The 25,747-nt window shown below is 37.7% G+C and overlaps 1 protein-coding gene across 4 annotated transcripts; it reads left to right on the plus strand.

Moving 5' to 3' along the window:
- The first annotated feature begins 810 nt into the window (after positions 1–810).
- trdmt1 (tRNA aspartic acid methyltransferase 1) lies at positions 811–25,635 on the plus strand. Of its 4 annotated transcripts, none has more exons than XM_028026146.1 (12): positions 811–918; positions 4,262–4,371; positions 6,289–6,365; positions 9,863–9,934; positions 11,066–11,131; positions 13,302–13,371; positions 17,591–17,674; positions 18,389–18,466; positions 19,388–19,710; positions 20,821–20,878; positions 21,746–21,875; positions 24,570–25,635. In XM_028026146.1, the coding sequence occupies exons 1-12, from the start codon at positions 855–857 to the stop codon at positions 24,734–24,736; spliced, it is 1,299 nt and encodes a 432-aa protein (XP_027881947.1). In that variant the 5' UTR covers positions 811–854; the 3' UTR covers positions 24,737–25,635. The 4 variants fall into 4 exon arrangements, with proteins under 4 accessions (XP_027881947.1, XP_027881948.1, XP_027881950.1 ...); XM_028026148.1 differs by lacking the exon at positions 811–918 and adding an exon at positions 5,694–6,139 and having other exon boundaries at positions 4,261–4,371; XM_028026147.1 differs by lacking the exon at positions 18,389–18,466.
- Positions 25,636–25,747: the final 112 nt, after the last annotated feature.

The following is a 25,747-nucleotide window of genomic DNA, read 5'->3' on the forward strand; positions in this document are numbered from 1 at the left end:
TTTTCCAAGGTAATTTCTTATCAAAAACTATTCCCCAAAACAAAAACATTCAACCCTTTTTGACCCTTTTCCATAAAAGGATAACTTTTTAACTTTACGTTACCTCCCTTTGTAGTTTATATTTGCAGCCGTCTTTTCTTCTCTGTACTCCCTCCTTCCATATTTTATTGATATCTTAAATAATTACTTCAACCTAGGTTTCATTTAATGGGACCTTAAATTTAATTTAATTTGTCTGGCACATCCACCTTATCCATTACTGCCATATATGCTAGAACTCACATCAATTAAATGTTTATTTTTTGTTATTGCTGTATCTCAAGTGATTTATTTAATCTATGAAGTCTTGTTGACTCATTAACTTTCCACTATGAATGTTGGTTAGGCAAGATATTGAACCAAACTTCATTATGGAATGTTTCCTGCTTTTCCTGTTTCTGTCCTACAAAATTTTGATTGCTATGTAAATATCTTCCTCTACCCAATATTGGGAAAATTTTTATTATTAATTAACATTCACATTCATTCTTATTCAATGGAATCTGAAGTTCTATTTTTTAGATTGCATTGACTGTTTTTTTGTTTTTTGTTTCTCACCACTCCCACATCTAAGCACATTCTTTGTTGGTATGAAATTTGTGCAAGGTATGTAAAGGTATGTATCAATTACAGCTTTCCTTGGTTCGATTTTTTAATTAATCTTTAAAGAACATACAGTATGTATGATGAAATAAATGAATCTGTCCAAAAAATAGCCGAAACTGGTGCCCAGTAGATGGCGATAATGCGCCTTTATTCTGGTTGTTAACCGCCACAATACATCAACAGAAGAAGACCCATCTCGAAAAGAAGCCATGGAAAGTCTGCGGGTGCTGGAGCTTTACAGTGGAATCGGTGGCATGCACTACGCGTTAAAGGGTAAATGCAAAATATTAGAGATGTTCATCAAACATGGCTGAGCTGGGATTCAAAATAGTCTGTTCAATCACCCGTAAAAAGACAGCAGATGGGATAAAAGGCAGAGTCTGTTTTCATTTCCCTGCCTGCTGTCTCCCACATAACACGTGGATAAAGACGAAGGAACTTCTCTCTCTGGGAAACTGTCATCCACTTCTGTACAATCCACCTGATATGTGCGGGATCGTTTTTCCCCATGTCTCCTGTTCGGAGTAGACTCTGCTTCGGTGCTGATGTTAAATTTCTGTAAGTCTAGAAAATCTGTCAGTGTCCATTTGTACAAAACAAATAGTCCCAGCATAGCACTGTATCAGTGATGCAGTACAGACAGTAAATCAGTAACAATGAATGGTGCGCATGTGTGTGTATTTGCTAAAGGCATTTTGCTACAAAGATGAATGCAGCACAGTGTTACATTAATCTTTACTGTAGCAGTGTCTTACAGTTACAAGCTGGCAGACACTTTCCCAGTTCATAACATTTCACAAACTGCTGCTGAAACTCCTCTAGCTCCCTTGTGCTTAATGAAATTGTCAGACTGTAAAATGTGAACAACATTTTTCTGCACAAAACAGATAAAAAAAACCACAACATATGTATATCTTGGTACATTTACCTTCCTCAGTCCTTGTCTGAGTATTTGTTTGCTTGGGTCAAGTAAAACTCCAAACACGTTAAGCATCCTTCCACCACAAAGCTCCACCTTTAGGTTAGGGACAGTTCACACACTCCCACCTTTTTACTGGGTTGTTTTCAGAGTACCTGCTTTTGAGTTATTTGACATTGATATATGCAGTGGAAATTAAAGGGGGATGTTCTCAGACATCAACCTATGTTCCTGAAAAACATTCTGTTGTGAAAATACCTCTATCTTCTGCTTCCTATAACCAACCTCCCTTTACACACAGCTTTTCTCTCACATCTCAGATGTTTTGTCTTCCACTTCAGTCATGAACTTTTCTGCTTCTACAAATTTGTCTTCAACCCACAAGAATGTTTGACTTTGGTGGAAGGCATCCTGCCTTTTTCCTGTACCATTAGTGAGAAAACTCAGTGTTTTCTGAGTTTTCTCACTAGAGTTTCTCACTAGAGTTTACTCACTCATTAGAGAGTGAGAAAACTCACCAATTGGTCATCAGTGACTATAGACCTGTTGTTCCCTTATCATCCCACATCATGAAAGTCCTGGAAAAACTCAACTTCGCTCAACTGAATAAGCAGACAAGGACATACTGTATCAGGACCCCATGCAGTTTGGCCATTATCATACTATCAAAGAAGACAGCACAGGACGTTTCACTCTCCACTTCAGGCTTCCAGCACAAGTTTGACTTCTGTCATCTCCAGAAATACTCAGATGACTCTGCAGTTGTTGGGTGTATCAGAGATGGACAAGAAGCTGAGTACAAGGAGCTGGTGAATCACTTTGTGTCATGGTGTGGAACAATCATATATCATCTTGAATCTGAACAAAATAAAGGAGTTGACTGTAGATTTGTGAAAAAAACTGGAAAAAAAAACTTTGGGTTTAACTGAATATGGATGAAGTCTAAAACTGGACACAGAAGTTCCGTTCCAGAATTCCATTCCATTGACGAAATGGAACTCTGCAGGACTACAAATCTGGGGACATTTGCAGAAAGAACTAATGCTTTTTTCCCTTTTCGTCCAGTTTTTTTTATTGCTTTATTCCAGTTTTTTAGTACTTGTTAAATGTTTGATATTGGAGTTAAGTGTTATAGTGTAAGTCTTGTTATTTAAAATCATGTTGACTAAGACCTGAAACACCATAAATGCTCTTGGGAACAGATCCTCTTTTATGTATATTGTTTGGACAGTTCTCGAAAAAGAATTCCATATATCTCAGGAACTACAAGGTGCATTTGACTGGTTCAGGTAGCAAAATAAAAGTAATATTCCAGAGAATACTCAAGGTCTAAAAATCAACATTTGTATTACTGAGAAAGAACAAATACATATGGCACACAGTGAAAAAATTATTAATAAATTCTAATAAAACACATTATGTAATGTGTTTTCCTTAAAAAAATGCAGTGGAAACAGAGAACCTCTAGCAATTCACAATACAGATTCTGACCACTTACTGTACCAAATTTCATTCCAAAAAATTAAGGATAAACATTTTAGAAAGATATTGGTTGATAAAATTCCAGGTGAACATTCCAAATGTGCCATTTTTGGACATTTTGGCACTATGTGTGCAATTACAAATTTCTCTTTATTTATTTTTCCTCCAACCTACAGTATATCTTGCTATAAATATTATTTGCAATTAATAACATTGATTTTTTTTTTCTTAAAACAATACAAGAGTGAATTACTACTAAAAAGAACAGTCTTGGGCGCTCTGGTTATAAAAGCATTGAGTCAGAAAACCAAACCTACAGGGCAGATTTTCTGCAGCCCATTGGTTGATTTGGGTGATTGACCCATCTAGCATGGATTATGACCACAAAACAGCAAAGGTAATACTGAATTTATGTTTTTAGCTTCGTGAAATTAGCTACGAAATTAGCTGTCTTTTTGTCTTCATTGGCTGCTGGTTCAGTGAGTTTTGCACATAGCATGGTGATTCTGGTATTGTTGGAAACAGCAAAGTCTGGGTTTTAATCTGATAGGTAGTTTGTTGACCTTATTGCACTGTTATTGCTGTGTGTTTACCAGGTGTGAGCCTAGCATCTAATTAGCACCTATTATGTTTTTTAAAAATGCTTAGTGTTTGAGCTGGTTGTTGTTGATGTAGAAAATTTTGTTATCATTTAGATGAGCTTTTGCCCATTACATAGATATGCAATATGCCTATATTGGTTATTGTATGGCATGTGTTTAGATTGATCTTGTTAGCAGAAGTGCTGAAGGACCCAATACTGGGTCTGTTTTGGAACATAGTGTTAAGAACTTGCTTGGAAAATATTTAAAATAATAATTTTTTTCACAAAATAAAATGTGCTCATCTAAGCAATCAAAACTATGTTCTAAATAATTTGTTATGTAATAATTGACTCCCACAACTGTAATTAAGATGATGATGATGATGTTTATGAAAAATTTAAACCTGTCTTTTATTTCCACAAAAGTGCAGTCGTACTTAGGTATTATTACGCCATCAGCTGCAGTTATATATATTTCATTCAACTGCTACTTTTATGTTTTTTAAGTGTAACCATTAAATTAGTTGAGGGGGCAGTGATATTTGAAACTAAATTATATGGATACAGAATAGAACAATCTGGATGTTTACATGATCTGTGTTTTTTCTGTTTGTTTTTTTTTTCTTTACCAGAAAGTGGGATATCTGCTCAGGTGGTGGCTGCTGTTGACATCAACACCACAGCCAATAAAATCTACAGGCACAATTTTCCAGACACCCCCCTCTGGAACAAGACCATAGAGGTAGGTAGTAATTGAGAACTGAGCTTGTCCACTGTAACGTCTCTTCAGTGATTTTGTCATTTTTGATCTAATGGAGTAGTTCAGTATTTTTTGTTTGTTTGTGTTTTGTTTTCCCTTTCATCCTTGTTTCTCATTTGTAGTAGAAAATTTTACTTTAGTTTTCAAAGCTAATAAATGCCACCATTAGCAGTTTTCAAGTTCTTTTAAAATTGGTGTGGTGATTTTAGTAATTGAAGAAATCTCACCAAAACTCAAGATTAAACCTAATATTGAAAATGTTTTATAAGCACAACATTAGCAAACTTTACTGCAACCTAAACGTGCAGGGCAGGGGGCCCGAGGACCGGAATTGAGAAACACTGCTTTACTCTGTTCTTCCCCAGTCTTCCCTGGCCTGACTCTTTTTCATTTGCAGATCATGCGCAGTTCCCTTACATTTTTTTGGAACCACCTGAGGGGTGATACAAATAGGCAGCAGGCTGCATTCATTGATAGATCAGTGGATTTATGTCATTGGATGAGCAAAGAAGGTACTTTCAAAAAAAGAGCAAACAGCCGCAACCTTCATTTCACCATTGTACTGAGAGTAGAGTTGAGGTGGGTCGGGCTTCTGGTCATGATGCCTCCTGAACGCCACCTGGTGAGGTGTTCGGGGCACGTCCCACCGGGAGGAGGCCCCGGGGAAGACCCAGGACACGCTGGAGGGACGATGTTTCTCAGCCTTGAATGCGTTGGGATTCCCCCAGAGGAGCTGGAACAAGTGGCTGGCGAGAGGGAAGTCTGGGCCTCACTACTTTGACGGCTACCCCCTGCAACCTGACCCCGGATAAGCGTAAGAAGATGGCTGGAGGAGATTTCGAGAATTCTGTTGTAGATGGTCGTGGTTGTGAATAGGAAAGAGCTCCTGTAGCAGTCTGTATTACAGAGAATTTGAAGAAGCCTCTAACTGAAGACACTTTTTTGTCCATACTTTTCTTGATTTCATGTAAAATCCTTCTTTGCCTCATCGTCTCCAGAGATTCCACAGTCCCCACAACAGAACCAGAACAGAACCAGCCTTCTTTATCAGGTTGTTGAACCCTTTTATGTCCCTGGCTCTGATACTGCTGCCCCAACAGATGACGGCAGAAAAGATGAGGCTCTCAACAGCAGACCTATAGAAGATCTACATCACAGGTGTCAAACTCCAGTCCTCAAGGGCCGCTGTCCTGCAGTTTTTACATGTTCCACAGCTACAAAACACTGGAATGAAATGACTTAATTACCTTCTTCTTGTGTAGATCAGTTCTCCAGAGCCTTAATTACCTAATTATTCTATTCAGGTGTGGTGCAGCAGAGGCACATCTAAAAGTTGCAGGACAGTGGCCCTTGATTACTGGAGTTTGACACCCCTGATCTACATCATCTTGCTTCAAACCCTGAAGGACCTTAGCTTCCTCAAGAAGAACAGTCTGCTCTGTCATTTTCCTGTAGACTGCTTACCTTTTTGTTTTGGCACTAACAATATGATCAAATGTTTCTGTGGTCAAAATATTGGAACTTTTACCTGCAACAATCAAATTCTAAACCTGCTGTAGCTGAGGTTCTCTTCCCCTGTAAGTGATTGTTTTATCTACCTACCTTATTTCTTTATTGTGCCTAACTTATTTAATTTGACCATTTATATGTGTATGTTTGTTGTGGTTTTATGTCTAGTCTTGCCTCTGTCAGGCACTTTACGAAACAGTTGGTTGGATGAAGAGTGATTCAAATTTGATGGATATATGGGGTATGCTTATTATATCAATGCAGTCTGATTTGTTTTTTAACCTGACCAAACAAATTTAGGTTGAGATGTGTCAATAGATCTTTGGTTTAAATTGTGCATATTATGTTATGATTAAGCTCAATTGAAATAATTTGCTTGTTTGTTTTAAGGGTATACCACTTGATGACTTCAATAAATTATCTTTTGATATGATAATGATGAGCCCTCCTTGCCAGCCATTTACCAGGTATGATATTTTATTTAATATTTTTGGAAACAAAGTCATAAAAACTCGAGAAGAAATAAGGGGCAGTAGATTTGAGGCACTTGTCCACCAGAGATCCTCTCAACTGTTGAGCCTCTGTCCGCTCCAGCCAGATTCATCTTCATTAGCAGATCCAGCGCAGTGCTGCGTTGCGTGACTCTTCTCCGTTTTCTGTACCTACTTCAGGGGTTGTACCAGCTGCACCGAGCCGTGTACTGCACAGAAGCAATTTGGTTGACAGCTGAAATATAAAAATGCAAAATTGAATTACAAGAAAAAGCTGGAGAAAGACCTTGCCTACAACAGACTGGGCCCAGTTTGGCATGGGCTGAAAACAATTGTTGGATCGGAGATCAAGTGCAACAGAAAGGTGGTTCTACCTGGTTTTTGCCAATTGGCAAATGAGTTTAATATATTTTATCTTAGGTTTGATTCTTTTGATTTTAGTAATGAGATTTTAAATCTGACAAACAAACTTCTTTGGTGTGGTCATATCCCCTTTGATGTTACTTCTGTGGCTGAATCTTTTAAACGCTGTAAGGTTAGAAAAAGCCCAGGACCAGATAATATCAGTGGTCGACTGCTCTCCTCTTGTGCGAAACAGTTGGCTTCTATTTTTTATTTCATGTTACAGATGTCACTTAACCAACAGAGGGAGCCAAGGTGCTGGAAGCAGTTCATAGTGATTCATGCGGCTAAGACGAGCCACCCAAAAGTCCTGAATGATTTTAAACCTGTTGCACTGACTTCCCTTGTCATGAAATCTCTGGAAAAATTGATTAAGAGATATCTTCTTACCAAGACTGAACATTTACTGGATAAGGATCCAGTAAAGTACAGTTTGCCTACAGGGCCGGTCAGGGAGTTAAGGATGTCACTGCCACTTTACTAAATTGTGTTTTTAAACATCTTGAAGGTAACAAAAATCATGCTAAGTTGTCATTTGTTGACTTCTCATCAGCTTTTAACACAATCCAGCCCCATATTTTGATTGATAAACTTCTTAATAACTTTCATCTGGATTTTAATGTGGTGAGTTGGATTCTTGATTTTTTTAGCATCCAGAACGCAGAAAGTCAGAGTGAATGGATGCTGGTCCAGAGAGACGTCTCTGTCTACTGGGTCCACTCAGGGCTGCGTCCTTTCCCCTCTTCTTTACATTTTGTGCACAGATGACTGTCGCAGCTGGCATGATAACAGGTTAATATTAAAATTTGCAGATGACTCAGTGGTAGTTAGCCTTCTACATGATGATGAACATGTTCATGGCCCTGTGGTCGATGAATTTGTTGACTGGTGTGATAAAGCTTTTCTTTCAGTAATGTACAGAAAACAAAGGACATGTGCATTGATTTTAGACAGAAACCCCATAACACAAATCTAATAGTAATTAAAGGTCAGACAGTGGAGACAGTAGAAAACTACAAATATCTTGGGACTATTTTGAATAATAAGTTAAAATTTACCTGCCATTCAGAAAACCTACAAAAAAAGGGCCAGCAAAGATTATTTTTACTGTCAGTCCTGCACATTATATTTTATATTTATATTTTATACTCCATTTTATTTTATTCTGGAGTAACCTCACAACATTGGAACCTCAAAATATTGTCCTGAGCCGTATGCAATGAAATTTTGTTCTGTATACACCCTGTGCATGCAAAATGACAATAAAGTCAGTCTAAGTCTAAAGTCTAAGTATATTTTGTCTAAGGAGGCTTGCAAAGTTTCAAGTTGATAAGTAATTGATGATCCTATTTTTTAGATCATATATTGAATCTGTGATGACTTTTTCCCTCCTCTGTTGGTTTGGAAATCTCAGTATTAGATCAAAAAATGCCCTTAACAGAGTAATACATAGTAGCAATAAGATCTTAGGAGTTGAACAATGCTCACTTACAGAACTGTGTAAAAAAACAAGTCATTAGGAAAACTAAAGCCATTATTGCTGATATTTCTCATCCTTTACATGCTGAGTTCCAGTTTCTGCCTTCTGGCATCAGGCTCAGACTCCCTTGTATAAAAGGTAACAGGAACAAGCACTCCTTTGTTCCTACAGCAACATCTCTTTTTAATGCAGGACAAGGTAGGGGGACTTGCACCTCATATAGTGTTTGTAGCAACTGTCAGTCAATAATGAAATACACTGCTGTATTCTTCCCCTGTATGTGTTGATTTGTATTTCATGTCCTTTTTGTTGTTTTTTTTAAAATCTTTGATACTTTGTTTTTTAGTTTTTATAATTTTGTCGTGTTCTGTGTTTTCTGTGTGTTAATTTCGAGTTTTCTGTGTCCTTGAGTCTCTTCGTTGTCCTGTCCTCCCCTTGATTGTTCCCAGGTGTGTCTCGTTCTGTGATTACCCGCTGTGTATTTAACTCCACCTGTGTTCCTTGTTCCTCGTCGGGTCCTTGTCAATGTCTTGTCAGTGTCGAATGTGCGTTTAGTCCTTCGTCTTGTCCATTGAATTTACCAGTTGCTACCGGCGTTGAGCCCTGGCTTCTGCTCAGTCGTGCTGCCTGGTTGTGTGGACTTTGTTTGGGACATTCATTATTAAAATCACTATTCATCCTGCCTAGGTCTACAAGCGTCTGCCTCACCATCACCAACACCGCACCGCAATTCATGACAAATTTGGGATACAAATAAATCTGAAATCTGACCACATGTGTTGGTTGGCCCTTGATTTATGTCACTGAAATCTCCAAACATTTCTCATAGCACAGCTGTGGAGTGACAGACATTCTGTCTGGTATCAGAGAGCTGCTCTCCTCAGTCTGGAGGAGTTTAATTATGGGTTTAATCAGGAGCAGCGGCAGGAATACATGCAGTAACTTTAGCAGAGGACTGACATTGAATTAGCAGAGCTGCTAGCAGCTCTTCTCTCTGAGGAATGAACAGCAATAAAGAGGAGAGAAATGGTGAAGCTGTGGTCAGCTTTCTGATGGAGCCGTACTTTTGCCCGCTCTGTGTGAAACGCTAAACTACATGATATTAGCCTGGTGTGATGTGCATTTTATTTTTTGTTTTTTAATATTTTTTTTAAATATGTTTAGTGTGAAATTGGTTTACACTTTTGACTTCATTTCCCAAAAGGTTACATATCTAAAAAATTAAAGTGGGAGAATATATTTATATGTACAGAGAAATAATCAGCTTATCTGAATCATTATTTGTGTCAGCAGTAAATTTCTATAAGATAAAATGAATATCTGGGTTTGAGTCCATCAGAATCAGAACCTCAAGGTTCTCCGTGGGCGCAGAAAGAGTCTTTGGACCGTAATGGAGACGCTCACCCCTGGAGTAGAACTAACTCACACATCAAGTGGTTAGTGAGTCTTGCCAGTGGAGAAGTGCCTTTAATCTGATCCTTATTCTATGTTACATTTACATTTCCGTATCGCACTTATTTTTTACTGATGAAGATGAGAAGGACATTTTGTCAACTTAACTGGTATTGTACTTTGTTTTGTTCTTTTCAAGGTTAGGACTTCAGGGTGACATTGCAGACCCCAGATGTAAGAGCTTCCTCTTCATCCTTGAACTCCTTCCAAGGTATGAGGATGTCAAATACACATGACTTAGTCATAAGTCAGCCTGACGGAATTAAAAAATAATTTGAAAAAGTTGTTAGAATTTTTTTACTTAAAGCTACAGTATGTGAAAGTATAGCATGAGATAATCTGTGGAAAACTTAAATTCCTCTGATTTGTGGTCTGCACTCCTCACACTCTGCCACTTGCTCTCTGCTGCGCCACAGATTTTTAGCAACAGTAGAGCCTGCCATGAATGCCCAGGCTACACAGATTAGCCACCAACTAAGACCTTTTTCCTGACTCTGATTGTTTGTTTCTGACTGGGAACAGTGCATTTCTGCAGATGGCAATAGTAGCATTTTGACAAGGTGGAGGAGAGTATTTCTTTCACAGATTATTTGTATCATACCATACTGTCACAACATAGTGACAGTTTTAACAAATATGTAAAGAATGTTTTTATTAAATCAAAGGTACATAAAACTGCTTTAAAGGCTGCATTCTGAACTTAAAGCTAATATCTCTATATCTAAACATTAGTAGGGCTACAAATATTTGAATATTAAAAAGTTCAATATGTCCTATCACTCATTTCAGAAAGTGAAACTTGTATGATGTTAATCGGATTCATTACACATAGAGGGATTTGAGGGACCTGATTTTCTTGTCCATTCGGTACCTGCCCACACTGCCAAAGGAGCCAAAAGCCGGTCCAAAAACCATGGTGTTCCTGTGTTTGATTGGCAATCAAACTGACCTGACCTTTAACCCCATAGATAATATATGGAGTATTCTTAAGAGGAAGATGAGACACCAGACCCAACAAAATGCCTCATTCATGCAAAAGAAGCTTCAACCAAGTATTGCATGAACTGAAATTAGTGTACCTTTTAGATGCCTCACATTTCTGTTGAAAATATTCCTTTTTATTAATTTCTTTTCAACAAAATTTTGTTTTGTCATTTGTTTCTAAACCATACCTATAAAAATTATAAGCAATGAAGTCTAGACAATGTTTCATCGAGAGAGAGACAGAGATAATGTGTACATTATAAAAACACTGTTCCCACATGACTATCCAGAAAGTTGCAAGCAGGACTTGTCCAATTAGTGGAATTCTTTCAATTTCCTTTTGCCAATATGATTTCAGGCTTTGCAAGATGCCAACATATATCCTGCTGGAGAATGTCAAAGGTTTTGAAAGCTCCTCAGCCAGGTAATGATGAAGAATATCCATCCATCCCTTCCTCTTTCCTTCCTTCTCTCACTTATATTCTCTTTCTCTCCCTCTCTCTTGATTCGAACTTCACTTTTTACAGTGGTGATTCACTTGTTTTGCACTTTAACACATTCTTTTTTTCACTGGTGTTTCAATAGTGTCTTTTTTTGTGAGATTATGAGTAGTTTTAAAATCTAATCTTTAAACCTTAATGGCGCAAGGGATGTGAAAAAAGGGCTGTGTACTTTGAACTTTTAAAATCTAAATGCGTTGATTTAACTTTTGCTCAAGAAACTCAGAGCAGTGTTGATAATGAGGTTGATTGGAAGAAAGAATGGGATGGAAATCTTGTTCTCAGTCATAAAACTTTGCTAAGTGCAGGAGCAGCTATTCTTTTCTCAAGACATTTTCTTCCAGTTTCTGTTGAAACTGAAGATGTCGCATCTGGAAGACTGTTAAAGGCTATTGTTATAAAATTACTTTTAATATTATGAGAATATGAAAGTAATTTTTACTGAATGTATTTGCTGCTGTGAATTCAAGTGAACGTGTCTTTAGTAAATACACTAATAAATTGTGTGTCAACAGATTACTTAATTTTAGGAGGTGGTTTTAATTGTACGATGATTTAGATAGGAATCATTTGGAGCCACATATTATTGAAAATTATGATTTAGCTGATGTGTGGCGTTTTAAAAATGGAAAGATAAGGCAAAATTCCTGGGATCATTGTAAACTGTATAAGCCACCATTGACTAAAAATGCTGGTGATTTACAGTGGAGAATTTTGCACAGTATTGTTGCAGTTAATGCTTTTGTTTCCGTTATTAATCCTGTTGTTTTAGGTAAATGTCTCTTTTGTTCATTAAGAAAAACAATTTTTCATTATTTTGTACAATGTTTCAGAATAATGGATTTATTTACATTACTAAGAGATATTTATAAATCATTTGGAGAAAGTTTCACAGAACAGTCTTATTTTTGTTTTTTTATGACAAAAGAAAGAAGACAATTGGACTGTTGTTGAATTTTTTTTCTTGCAATTAAGAAAAACATTCAGCAGCTTGTAGCTCCTTTTGTGCTCCCACAAAGTTTGTCCCACAGTCTGTTCTGATGCTCATCAGTAGAAAATTTAAAATGAATAATGAACAGAATACGGATTGTGTAAAGCTCTTTAGGAGTATGGTTACAGCAAGAGTGATGCTAGAATATAAATATTATTTAAAAATGGATGAACTAAATATTTTTCAGAATATTTGGGATTATGAAGGTGTTTTATTTACTTTATATAATTTTGAACTTTCATTTATGAATGTGTTAATTTTAATTTGTTGAAAGTCCTTATCACTTCTGAGTGAATGAATTAGTTTTTAAAAGTCAAAAAAATCTTTCTATCTCTCTCTTTCTGCCTTTGTCTCTCTCGCCCTTTCTTTCTGTCTCTCCCTCCTCTCTCTGTAGCTCTCACTCTCCCCTCTCTCTTTCCTTCTCTCTCTCTCCCTTTCTTCACCATGACAGACTGGTACAGTGCCTGCTTCACTGCAGATGCTGCACCAATCCAGCCATCAGTCTCCTGTTCCATGTTTCCCTCATTTGTAAACAAGACTCTGAGATACTTAAGCTGTCCACTGGTGACAAGGGGACAGCTTAAGTAGTGAGTGGAGGAAGATGTCCACTTGGAGCAGGACATCTTCCCAGACCCAGGAGAAGGCATTCCAGCTTTTTCTGGCTTAAGACCATGTGGCCTCGTAATTGGAGGCGCTGATCCTCATCCTGGTTACTTCACACTTTGCTGCAAACCGCTCCACCGAAAGCTGTAGATCACGACCCTGATAACTTCAGTGGGACCACCTCATCTTCAAAGAGTAGAGGCACGATCCTAACGGATCCCCTTAACACCATGGCTGCGCACAGAAATTCTGTCTGTGAAAATGATGAACAGAATCGGTGACAAAGGGCAATAATTATATCATAAAACCAGAGTATGTTTATGTAGAATCTGTGAATATCTTCTTAAACCTTAAGACTTGACCTTTGCAAGGACTGAGCCACTACATGAGAGATGAGTTCTTCTTTTTATTTCTGTTGCAGTGAGCAATGAAACAAAAGTCAATTCTTAAACACCGTGTGTGCATTGAATGTGTGTTAACTCTGTGCTTCTGTTTTTTAGGGACTATTTGATAAAAACCCTGAGTGACTGTGGCTACACTTACCAGGAATCCATGATCTCCCCGACAAGTGTAAGAACTACAGAAGACTATTTTATGTAAAAATGACAATATCATAATCAAGTATTCACAAGAAGAAGATGAGACACCAGACCCAACAAAATGCCTCATTCATGCAAAAGAAGCTTCAACCAAGTATTGTGTGAACTGAAATTAGTGTACCTTTTTAGATGCCTCACATTTCTGTTGAAAATATCCCTTTCTATTAATTTCTATTGGAGTATTCAAATTTTATGAGACCAGTCCCAACAAAATTTTGTTTTTTTCATTTGTTTCTAAACCATACCTATCTTTGGTATGTCTTGAAATCTTTCAAGACGTCTAACCAATACATCTGAATTTTAGGGCAGGACCAAACACAATGAATACGTGTACCCAGCACTGGCTTGCATTCAAAACAGTTGAGAGAAGTTTGAGGGTTCGTTTTCTGTCTCCTCCTAGGAGGAATTTACAGTCTGTGAATGAGTTTGAGCTGTAAAAGCCTGGCTTGATTACAAATAGATGTTTGTTTGCATGATTCCAAATGACATCCCACTTCTCCTCAAACACACCCAATTTAGTTGGCCATGTTTGTGCAACACCTGGAGCTGTCAGTGTAACACAGGTCTGCACATTATCCATCCATCCATCCATCCATTTTCTGTTCACCCTTGTCCCTAATGGGGTCGGGAGGGTTGCTGGTGCCCATCTCCAGCTACGTTCCGGGCGAGAGGCGGGGTACACCCTGGACAGGTCGCCAGTCTGTCGCAGGGCTCTGCACATTATAAAAGCAGCTAATCATCTTCTTACCTGGACACTTAAACAGTAACTTCTCTTTTGGAGATAAGGTGGCATCAGAAGCAAATGTAGTTTTTTTTAAGATATAAAATCTTGACCTTAGAGGTATTTAAAATAGTGGCTACTGTGGAGGCCTTATTTAATCCGGATCAACTCAAATGAACAGAAGGAGGATCGCACAAATAAGTAGTTCATCGTGACATGTCCAAATATTATAACTGTTATGGCTACTCTTGCATCCTAATAAGGTCCAAAAATCAAAAATATCAGAGTAGATTTTTAGGAAGCGGTTTTCGACTCATTCAAAATAAAAAGCACTCGCAGAGAGTTTTCTGCACTTGCTAAGCCGGCGGTCGGGGCCGAGGCGGTCCACCGTGTTTTTGTATTAAAAGATGTTAAGTAGACAGGAAAAGTAAAAATATTACTGGGTATATGTTATGGGAAAACATCGCCAGTGAAACGATATTTAAACCTACAACGAGTCTTACAAACAACAAATCAAAAAATACAATTAAAATGAATATCAATTATTTGCACTTCTGTTTAATCCAAATTAAGTCAGCGGCTCCATAAGGCCCCCAGGGCTTCAGGGGCCATAAATGCTAATATTTTAACACAATAAATGTAACATTTATTTATTGAGATGATCGATGCTGCTAAATTTGATTTAATGGTTTCAGCATAAGTTAAAAGATTTTAAATTGTTTAACATTTATATGTAAGCTGGTAAGTTTATTTTGTAAAAGTTCAAAGAACAATATTCATAGTTAAATAGTTTTGTTACCATAGCAACAATCCGATGCTGTGAGTTTAATCTTTGAGTCTTTGCCCACAAATACAAATTAGTAAACTGCAATTATAACTGATTGCTTTTTATGTTGGCCAGTTAATCTACTCTCTCTCTCCCAGAATAAATCGAACACAGAAGCTGTTAGAGGTGCTGAGGTTTTTAGGAACAAAAGGGGCCCGTAAATCAGATTCTGCTCAAGGCCTCATGCAGCCTTGGACCGGATTTGCATGAGTTAAACCCGCTGCACTGCACAGCAAACGGGAGATTTAATTTAATTCTTTTAATGTGACTTTAGTAGGTCTACCATTTCATGTCTATTGAGTTTTTAACAAGGGAACACAGAAACTATTTTTATTGGTCCAGTTTCTCAGATCTCCGCGCAGCTGTGCACATTAGCTAAGTGGACAAAGCATTTCATATGGTTTGATGCTTCGTAACCGGAAAAATAACACTAAAAATAATAATAAAATAATATAAAACCAGCGTGATGCGTGACAACGATATGAGCTCGAAAGCTCCTCACCGGGCTGAACCTGCATGATGAGGTTAGCGCTGGTTCGTTAACCACAGGGTCACAGGGGGTTGATGTAAATATCCATACAGGTCAGCCTGTCTCCAGTTTGAGTGAAAGGAGGCGCGTTGAGGTAAACTTTAGACATCCAGCTGCTGCAGTGCGAGGCAATGCGCAGAGGCGCCAGCGGTGTGATTGGTCCGGCTTAAAATGCATAAACTATAAACCTATCTTCTATAAACATATCTTTTAGGAATAAATCTGCTCAGCCAGTGAACCGCTCAGAGCAACAGAGACGCTTGCAATCCGGCTTAGAAAAAAGAAAAAATAGTGTTTTTTATTTATTATTATTTTCCTAAAAACATAAACAAGAAAGGCTTAGCCTGGAGGTGGGGCTTGCAAAGCATGGCGGCCACCGGGCCTATAATATACTGGGGGAAACCCTGTTCTGGTTTCAAAAAGTGTTTTCTTTACTTATAAAAATAACAGAAATATTCTCCGAGTTGACTTCATACAAAAAATTTCAGTATAAATGTTGATTTTGTGGTTGAAAAACTGTTTCACTCCTCACTCTATCAAACAATCAGATCAACTACAGCAGCTGCTTCTGCTTGTTAATCACAGCAGGAGGCTGACTGACAAGGAGGAGCGTCTAAGCAAAGTGAATAAATAACAATAGATCTACCATTCGCATAATCTTGGATCTGTAACATTAATAATTCAGCAAAAAATAATCTAATTCTTAATAGGTTCCAATAATAGCCTGTATTTGTCATACCTAGCTCATATTGTACAGGGGAGAGCAGAGGAGTCAGTGAGGATCTACCCTCTAGCTTTCACACTGCAGACCAAGTTTTAACAGTATTAACAACAATTGTATTGTTATGGGAAGACTGCACCATCTCTGTAAATCTGTCTTTATTGCATCTGATAAGGATGTATAATTAGCCTATAACATTTGATGAAATATAGGTCTTGACATTTCACGTTAAGAAAAGCTGGCATCCAATTTTCAAAAATTTCAAAGCATTTTTGCCTTACTGCGTCTTCTGGGATATTGAATATACACGCATTCTTCTATCGCCCCCTGTTTTCCAAGTTGTCACTGTGGTCTGCGAGGGTCTTGACTTTCTCTTCCAGGGCTTGTACTTTAGCAGTGAGGGGCTTTTCAGCCTCTTCTAGCTGTAGCACCCTGCTTTCAGCTTCGTAAGCCCTCTTAAGCTCGGTTGTATGCAATGCGACCGTCTTCGCCAGGGGTTCCAGCTTCTCACTGATTTTCGACATAGCCCTGTCATTACCTCGAGTGCTTCAGCAAGCTCTGGTTCCAGCTCGAGCTCAGACAGGCTACTGCTGTTCTCGTCGTTTTGTTCACTGTGTTGAGTGAAGCCTGTTACTGAAGCACTGACCTGTTGGTCCAACTCGATGATTTTGCATTTAGAGTTGGACATTGTTTCATGTTGTCTAGTCCAGAAGTGCTCTAAAGTCATAATGTGGTGTCAGCATTTGCTAAAATGAGAAAGATTCCTGAGAAAATGTTGCAAAATGGTGGTCAAGAAGTCTATAGTCCATGAACAGAGTGAACTGAATAGTCTGAAAGTCTCACTCTTCCAGTTGGTCATGGCAGATGTGCTCTTGTACTGAGCCAGGTTCTGGTTCTATTGGAGGTTTCTTCCTGTTAAAGGGGAGTTTTTCCTCTCCACTGTCACTACACACTACATGCATGTTCAGTATAAGGGGTTGCTGTAAAGTCAATGGCACAATGCCATTGATAGTCACTACCTGCTCATGCAGGAGAAGCGAATGCTGGAAGTCGATGACTCGATGCAATCTGCTGAGTTTCTTTAGATAGAAACTTCTTAAGACATTTGAATAATTAATTGAGCATACTGTACTGCTTGATGAGTTGGATCAGTTTGAATTGATGCAAGTTATCAAGTTATGTTTGTATAATTGAATTAAAATTATTTTTTTATAAAGTGACCTGAGATGACACTTGTGAATCGATCCAATATAAATGAACTGAATTGAACTGAATGTGTTTAAATGTGTTTTGCTGTTGATGGATCTGATTACTACCAACTTTGTTGACGGAATGACCTACAACAAAGTCATTCTGACAAATCTTTGTTATTATTGTTGTATTCCTTTTGTAGGTGGGGGTTCCAAATTCACGACTGCGTTATTTCCTGGTTGCTAAAATGTCTGCAGAAAATTCGAGCATCCAGACAAGTGCCAAGGTAATATTTGTTGGTGTTTTAAAACAGATAAAGGGTTGTAATGTCAGCTTTAGTGTGAATTGACTGGTCTCTAACCTAAGGTAGAGGCTAGATGGTGATTTATATTCATTAACATTGGCCAAAATCTTCAACTCAAAAGTACTTGTGGGCCGAAAACATAAAAAATTTTAATCTAAAGTCACAAAAGGTTTTATTGAGAATTTTTCTTCCTACTTAACAATAACACTTTAGTTTTAAACTAAGTGTAAACTATTTATGAAATAGATTTGCATAGAGCAGTTTGGCCATGCCCGCTTTTGATTCCATTGAAATCTGAAAATTTCTCATGGCGAACAATTTACGCTGAATATGTTAAGCCCTCCCAAAAACCACTTAAAGTAGTGGCATACCAAGAAAAAACATTGCATTTAATGTTGCAGGCAGCATTGGCAGCTCGTAGCTCAGTGCCGTTCCAGCCTTGCACAGATGATGGAAGCTCCGGCACACTCCTGCTGTTGTTGCTCTCATGCTATTCATGTACTTGTTCACTGGGCGCCACATTTGTCACATTTTAAAATTGGCCTTCAGTCCAGTTCAATATGAGTCAAAGGCATTATATTCACTTCCTGTTTGGTGGCGAATGATTGGCAAGGACTTCCTCTAGGCTTTTAAATATGTCATGTGTGATTATCAAGTATTAGTGGATACGGTTTCAATTTTCTATATCATACACAGGGAGAAGCTGGAGGAGTCACCCAATGGTCCTCAGTTTCTTCTCCAAGTGAGATGATGTCATCAAACTACCACTCCAATGTGTGTAACAATGCTCCCTATTGATGCACAATAAAGCTGGTGCAGATTGGATGATGTATCAGGGAGTATAGCTGTTGGAATAATCTAGAGAGCGCATTGGAGACAAATTCCAAAATTGGCTTACTGGCCTGTTTAGAGATCAACAAAAGTCACTTATATCGAGTACAATGTAAATTGGACGATGCATATGTGATTTAGAGCCAGTTGTATACAAACGGGGCTAAAACCACTTAAAGAGGGCTATGTGATGCAGCCGGAAGCGTGTGTGTGTAAGTTATTTTAGCCTCATATTTTATGACGACTGGTCAGATTTTGATGCAGTCATGAGCTTTTGATAACTTTTGATCTTCAAAAGTGAAGATCAAAATATAATAAATTAATTATTATATAACACAGAATTATAACTCACAAATTTAGAGACTGCTATGGGTACTCAAGAGTCTGTTGCTTTTAATCCCAGGAAGCCTAAATCTGCAGCTAAATGTTCTATGGTTTTGTGGTATTACACCAAGTGGGAACAACAGCAACTTGGCTAACAAATCCTGCCTCTCTGTCTGACAATCCAGTGAATGAGTCTGGCTTTGGGACTTGCAAGGAGAGCAGCACCTGCCTGACTGCACTGTATTGAGTGAATTTTGGTGGAAGGAGGGTTCAGCCTTTCACAAAATTGAAAGAAACTCTTTAATATTTCACCATACCAACACATTTTTGGACAATTTCATGTTCCCAATTTTGGAAACATATTTCAGCTATTACTTAGAATTTGGTTTGATGGTTATTTGTGTTGACTGTAGTGATGTCATGTTTCACAGTAATTAAACGTTTTGTTTGGTAAGGTGTAATATTTTCTTCGTAAAAGCCATCTGTTTTGTAATTTTATGGATTCATACATGGAATATTTGACAAAATTTCTCATTCCAGGGTTGTTCCTTTTCTCATGTGACGGACAGTGAGTTTCCTGAACGGTCCTCTGTCTTGAGATCTAAATGTCAGAATACTGACCAGCCATCAGAAGACAACCCCAATGTTCATGTCCTGTATAAACGCGAGACTCAAATGGATTCTCAAAAGAAGACTAATCAGAACAAAAACCTATCTGTTCAACAAATACAAGGCTACTTGGAACCTCAGATGAATATAGACATGGAACTTTATCTCCTTAAACCTAAAACCTTGTTGCGGTATGGCTCAATTTTGGATATTGTTCAGCCCCACAGCCGGAGGTCTGTCTGCTTCACTAAAGGGTAAGTTTAATAACTGTTTAAACATAGTTTGATACATTTCAATATTTTAAAGTTTCAATCACTATTTATTATCTTTTTCCAATAAAAACCTGTTTACAAGATGTGAAAGATATTATATATTTAGACATGTAAACATGTTAAAAACATAGTCTGTGTAGAAGAACGTTTTTTTAACATATTTGCTCAAAATGTTACCATGTCATGACAGTATGCTATGAAACAGATAATCTGTGAATAGATCGAGCTCCATTTCCTCTCAGAGCTGCTACTGCCATCTGAACATATGGACCGGTCCCGTTCAAAAACAACCAATCAGAACCAGGAGCAGGGTCTTAGTGCTGTCAATTAATGTCATGTACTCGCTGCTAAATGGTGGAGAAACTATTTTCCATTACAGGAAACCTGTTTATTTGCTGTCTTTGGTGGCCATACTAACTAGGCAAAGCATTCACAACAGGCTCTGCTATCTGCAGCACAGCACAGAGCAGGAGGATGAGTGGTGCCACTCGAGATTGTAACTGACCCGAATCCTGGCTCTGACTGGTTGTTTCTAGTTAGCACTGGAAGCACTGGGAGGTGCTCAAGTTTTTCACAGATGATCTGTCCCGTACTGTCATTTGTTGGACCTGGTGACAATAAATATGTAAAAAAAAAAAAAAAATTGTAAAACTTACATACTGCAGTTTTAATGTTAGTGACACTGCTATCTACAAAATGGTAATTGAATACAAATATTTAACGAAATAAATAATTGCATCAGTACTACTGCTTTCAAATGATTGAAGCTCCATTTTTATCAAATGCTAGTAGCAGCATGGCAGTGACCGATGATTTGAAGAGGAGTCCCAATACTTTTGACAATTTAGCATATATGCAAACTCAGATGTGCAATTAAAAAGAAATTAAGACTGTGTCAAAGACATGAAAGCAAAACAAATAATTTGTTGCTCCTCTTTCATAAATATGTGGTAACAACCCTAGTTTTCATTTAGCTAAATTTCTGTATTTGATTTGGCTTTTTTTTTTCTTGCTCATAAAAACGGCTATTAATATGTATAGGTTTTATTTTTACATGCAAGATTTATTATTTTGTGATACTTTTTTGCTTAGTTATGGAAGGTATGTGGAAGGAACTGGATCAGTTCTACAGTGCTGCATGGAAAATGAGGTATGTAGTTTTTACTTTCAGCCACAGTGTAAACGTTTTTGGCATAGATAAATCTTTACAGCTTTACTAGAAGCTCATTCCACAACTACCTCCTTAGACTTCTTTATTCTTGGGTTCGGTGATGGCGTAAGGATAAATCGCACGACCGACATACGGAGGTGTCATTCATCGAAACGGCATGTTTCGATGAATCTCACAGCCTGTTTTCCTGTCTGACAAGTGCCAGATAAAGGCCACTGGAGCCGACAAAACTTTAAAAAAAATAAATTCTTGTGTTAATGACGTTAGAATTAACTAATCATTTGATGTAATGGCAAACTATAGAGATGAACTACAAGCTAAGGTGTTTCAAATGTATAAGTGTAAGACTTTTTCCATGTCTTAAGAGCAGACCAAGATGCTGAGCAGACAGCGAGCCAAAATGGCGGTGGTTTCTGCATCATCCCACGTTGTTGCAAAGCAGTTATTGTTAGGGAAGAACTACTTAGGCTGCGTTCACACTACAGCCTGAAGTGATCCAATTCTGATTTTTCTTTAGGTAATACAACCTGTGTCTGATCTTTTCATGACAGTCTGAACAACACAAGTCGAATTCTTTTTGAATGTGACCCAGGCCACCTGGGTATCTGATACATATCCTATTCAAATGTAACCTAATGTCCAGGTCACATTTATCCGACCTGAACGTCACTGATACTCGACAAATGTCATTATTCTGCATCCTTGGCTTCTAACATTTGCCTTCTGGATTAGTTCCAGTTACTTGAGCTATGATTTCTAATGCAATTGGAGCTATCACTTGGACAATCACGCAACGTATACGCTGGTATGTCATCATAGTGAAATTTCTCTCTGTGTGCTTTGCAGATTAGTAGTGTGTTTACCAATCTGGACCAGTTGACTGAAGAGGAGAAGCTCCAGAAAATGTTAAAATTAAATCTACGTTATTTTACTCCAAGAGAAGTAGCCAACGTGATGGGCTTCCCTCAGAGTTTCAGTAAGTCAAAAATGTCAGGATTTTGTTTTTCACACGATCTGCCTGTGTTAAAATTTTGATATTTTCCATTTCACACAACTCTGCTTATCTCAGTTCATTCAGTTTTAAATTATTTCTAGCCCATTATTTTCATATAGAAATAGTGTGGCAACTCTGCCTCAGGCATCATTGTGATGACCTTGAAAAGCCTCCTACATAAACAGTTGCTAAAGTTTCAATCTGTATTTACTGTGTATACACCTCAAAGTTTGAGTGTTGGATACATACATGCTTCAACTGGTTCCTCTCAACGTGAAGGAGCAGGGGCTCCTAGATGACCAAGCTTTCAGTCTCTGTGTGAAAGTTATAGTGTTTCGTTTGCTTTGGTGAGTACACCAAGTTTGCTGCTTGGCCTCCCTCAAAACTCTTGATTTTGTTAACTTTTAATCCCCTGCCCCCCAAACTGCATACTGACTGAAGATGAAACGGATAGCTCACAATCCCCAGGAGGAGTTTGTTAAAGTTTGAGGTGTACGAATGTCAAAAATGCTGTTTCTCATCTGCTTTTGTTGGTTCACATAAAATTAGAATCAAATATATTTGTTTGTGGTTGTAATGTGACAAACTGGAAAGTTTCAGGAGGTATGAATACTTTTGCAAGCCACTGTAGATTACCGTATTTTTCGGACTATAAGCCGCTACTGTTTTTCCCACGCTTTGAACCAGGCGGCTTATAGCCTGGTGCAGCTTTTCTGTGGATTTTTCTTCAACCACCAGGGGGCTCTTTAGCAGGAAGTGAATTATTGGAAGTCAAAATTGGAAATCAAAAATGAAAGCGCTAATTTTCATTTAGAACAAGCACATGCTAGCAGCAGGCTCGCATGTTCTAGGAGAAATTTCTTCAAACTAACATGCTACTGTGAAACATTGTCTCTGTAGTCCAGATATTGAAGTCTTAACGAGAGTTCACTAAGGTTTTTGTACATTCCACCATCAGCTGTTGTCAACACTGCATATGATACTATTGACTCAGTTGTTAAGATTTAGACATAACTTCCCAATGCACATCTGGCAATATTTCGTTAACTTAAAAATACCTCCCTCTCTGCAAAACTTTGAATATTTAAAAAGTTTGTCAGCTGTTGCACTAGAAAAAACAAGAGAATTCAGAAGGGAACTCTGTACTCTCGTAGGACGCCGGCTCCGAATAGCCAGTATGCACACAGTGCTTTAATGCCTAAGAGTAGACCAGACCAAACCCCGGCAGTCAGTTGTAGAGATCTTACTTCAGTAAAAAATAAGGGAGATGGTACTGAAGACAAAGAAAAAAGTTATGTATCAGGACAAACAGCTTTTCTTTTATCATGTCTATGCTATAAATGTGAATTAGAAGTGGAAGGACTACACCTTAATTTAAAGAGCTTAGGATGAGAGAGGAATTTGCTTCTGTACTCCCCTGAACAAAGTTAGGGTTTACTGACTTTGTTCAGGGGCAGAACAGCTGAGGAGAGAATTCAGGTAGGCTGTTTCAGCAGAAAGTGAGAATGAGCAGCAGCTGCAAAACGCATCAGAATGGCAGCGAACACGCACGAGAATTTCTAAGACATGTAGCCAGCAGCTGAAGCCAGTAGAAATTGATGCTGACAGAAAAAAATCAGACCAAATGTTTGCAGATCTATCATGCCATTGTAGACAAAATAAAGTGTGGTGCCTGAAAAGCTGGTTATTAAAAACCTAGGCTGGATCTCACCAGGACCTCTCTTTTGAAAGTGACATACCCCTCAAACCATAGAAATTCTCTGGCAAACATCTATTTTCAGCTACTTGAAGTTTTGTGTTTTCTTGTTTGAAGTTCTCAGCATTATTGTGGGTTGCTATGGTTGTGATAAGCCAAGCATAGAACAAAACTCTACAGTAAATAGCTGGATATAAGTATGGAGGGAATGAATGTCAGTGGAACGAATAACCCAATTAAGAGAAGTAAGGTGATACTTAAAATGAGGAAGCTTAATGCCAATATATTTAGAGGAAACATGTCTGTCACTTGAAGAACATTAGCAATTTTGGAAATTTGGTTTTAGAAGCTCACTATACTACATGTAAAAGTAATAAAAGAGGAGGGCATAAAACATTTTGGGTAATTTTAAACAGTGATGTCAATGTAAGATCTAAACTAGAATGAGAGGTGGTTACACTAAATAATCTTTATATACCTCCTAAACATGATCAGCAAAATGTGAAGGCCCTACACACTTAACACCATGTGAGAATCTGAAGGGATTGTAGTGTGTGGAAGACTTTAATATGGAACTTGATTACATGGTTGGTAGACAAAGCTCAAGAAAAATCAACACCATTGTGAAAGATCAGGGAATGGTAGCTGTATGGAGGCAAACAGTGTTCACGCCGCTCAATATGCCCAACACTCACCATATCAATGGATTATATGATGGGATCCATACAGAGCAGTTATATGAAAAATAGAAGTAGCACATATTTCCGATCACTGTGCTATCAATTTAAAACAAAGTCTAAACACCAGTCAGAGGTTAAATGTGAGCTTGAGAAGTAAAAAATGATTTATATTTTAGTTGTGTAAAGTGAACTTTGTAACTGCTTAAAATTGCAATGGTTTCTTTATCAAGCTAACATGTTTATTTTCTGTTGTTTACATGTTATAGGTTTTGACAAAATTATTTTTTAATTTCCTTGCAGCTTTTCCAGAGGATATCTCAATCATCCAGCAGTACAGAGTTTTGGGAAACAGTCTCAATGTTTTGGTTGTGGCCAGACTTCTACAACTGATGACATCTGAGCATTTTGGACATTCTGAAGGAGAAGAGCAGTTCTCAGTCTTGGAAAATGAGTATCCGTGCTCTTAATTCTGTCGCTGTGGATGAAGAGTTGTGGATACAAATGTTGATCAAACATCATGAAATAGAATTTATTTACAGAGTGCACACAATTTTATGGCATCAGCGAAGTAAGCTTAACAAAACTCCTACTTATTATATTCTTATATACTGTAGTCGCACAGCTTTTTCTCATTCTGTTTGCAATACATTCAGTTTTTTAACTGATGCAAGCAAAGAAAATCTCTCCGTCCAGATAAGCAGAAGACGCTGAAATTGCCATACTGTGCCATCACATTGTTATACCATAAATATTAGCTGCATTGCAAAACTTAGCTAGCTTTTCTTTGCTACTCTTTCTATTTATAATGAATCATTAACCTTTTCATTTCATGCTAAAGGTAAATAAGTATAGGGTGAGGTTAATCTTGCCTGATATAAAATAAATGGGTAGATGCTGCTGCATTGTAGTTTATTCAACTACACAAAGGAGTACTGGTTATGTGGCTGTTATGTCAGTGTGCCTTAAAATCTGCTTTCTCAGTTGGCTGTTATTTTACTTTTGCATGTTTTCTCTTTTAAGTACAAACCAGTTTAAAAGTATGTGTTTTTTCCTGAACTTGTTCCATATTTTGTAATTTTCAACCAAAAACGTCAGTGTATTGTTTTGTGGGTTTTGTGTCATATTTGCATAGCCATTTAATATCTGTGAAAGCTGCATATGTATTCTTCATTCTGATTTTTTAAGTAAAACCCAGTGAAACACATTTAAATTTTTCTAATGAGAATTAGCCCTCTAGCTAGTCAGAATCAGTTTTTTGGTTAAGTTTGTGTGCACAATGTATTTGTTGTTTTCACATGCTCAGACATTAAGTATAGACATGCAAACATTAGTGTAGCTAAAATAAAGATAAAAGAAGATGTACATATATGAAGACCAAAATAATGATATTGTGTAAAAATGTAATTATCTTTGCCAATTGTCTCGGAAAGCAAAACTCATTCAGTATCTCAGAAAATTAGAATATTGTGAAAAATCAC

This window comes from Xiphophorus couchianus, chromosome 8 (assembly GCF_001444195.1).
Source record: "Xiphophorus couchianus chromosome 8, X_couchianus-1.0, whole genome shotgun sequence".
Lineage (NCBI taxonomy): Eukaryota > Metazoa > Chordata > Actinopteri > Cyprinodontiformes > Poeciliidae > Xiphophorus > Xiphophorus couchianus.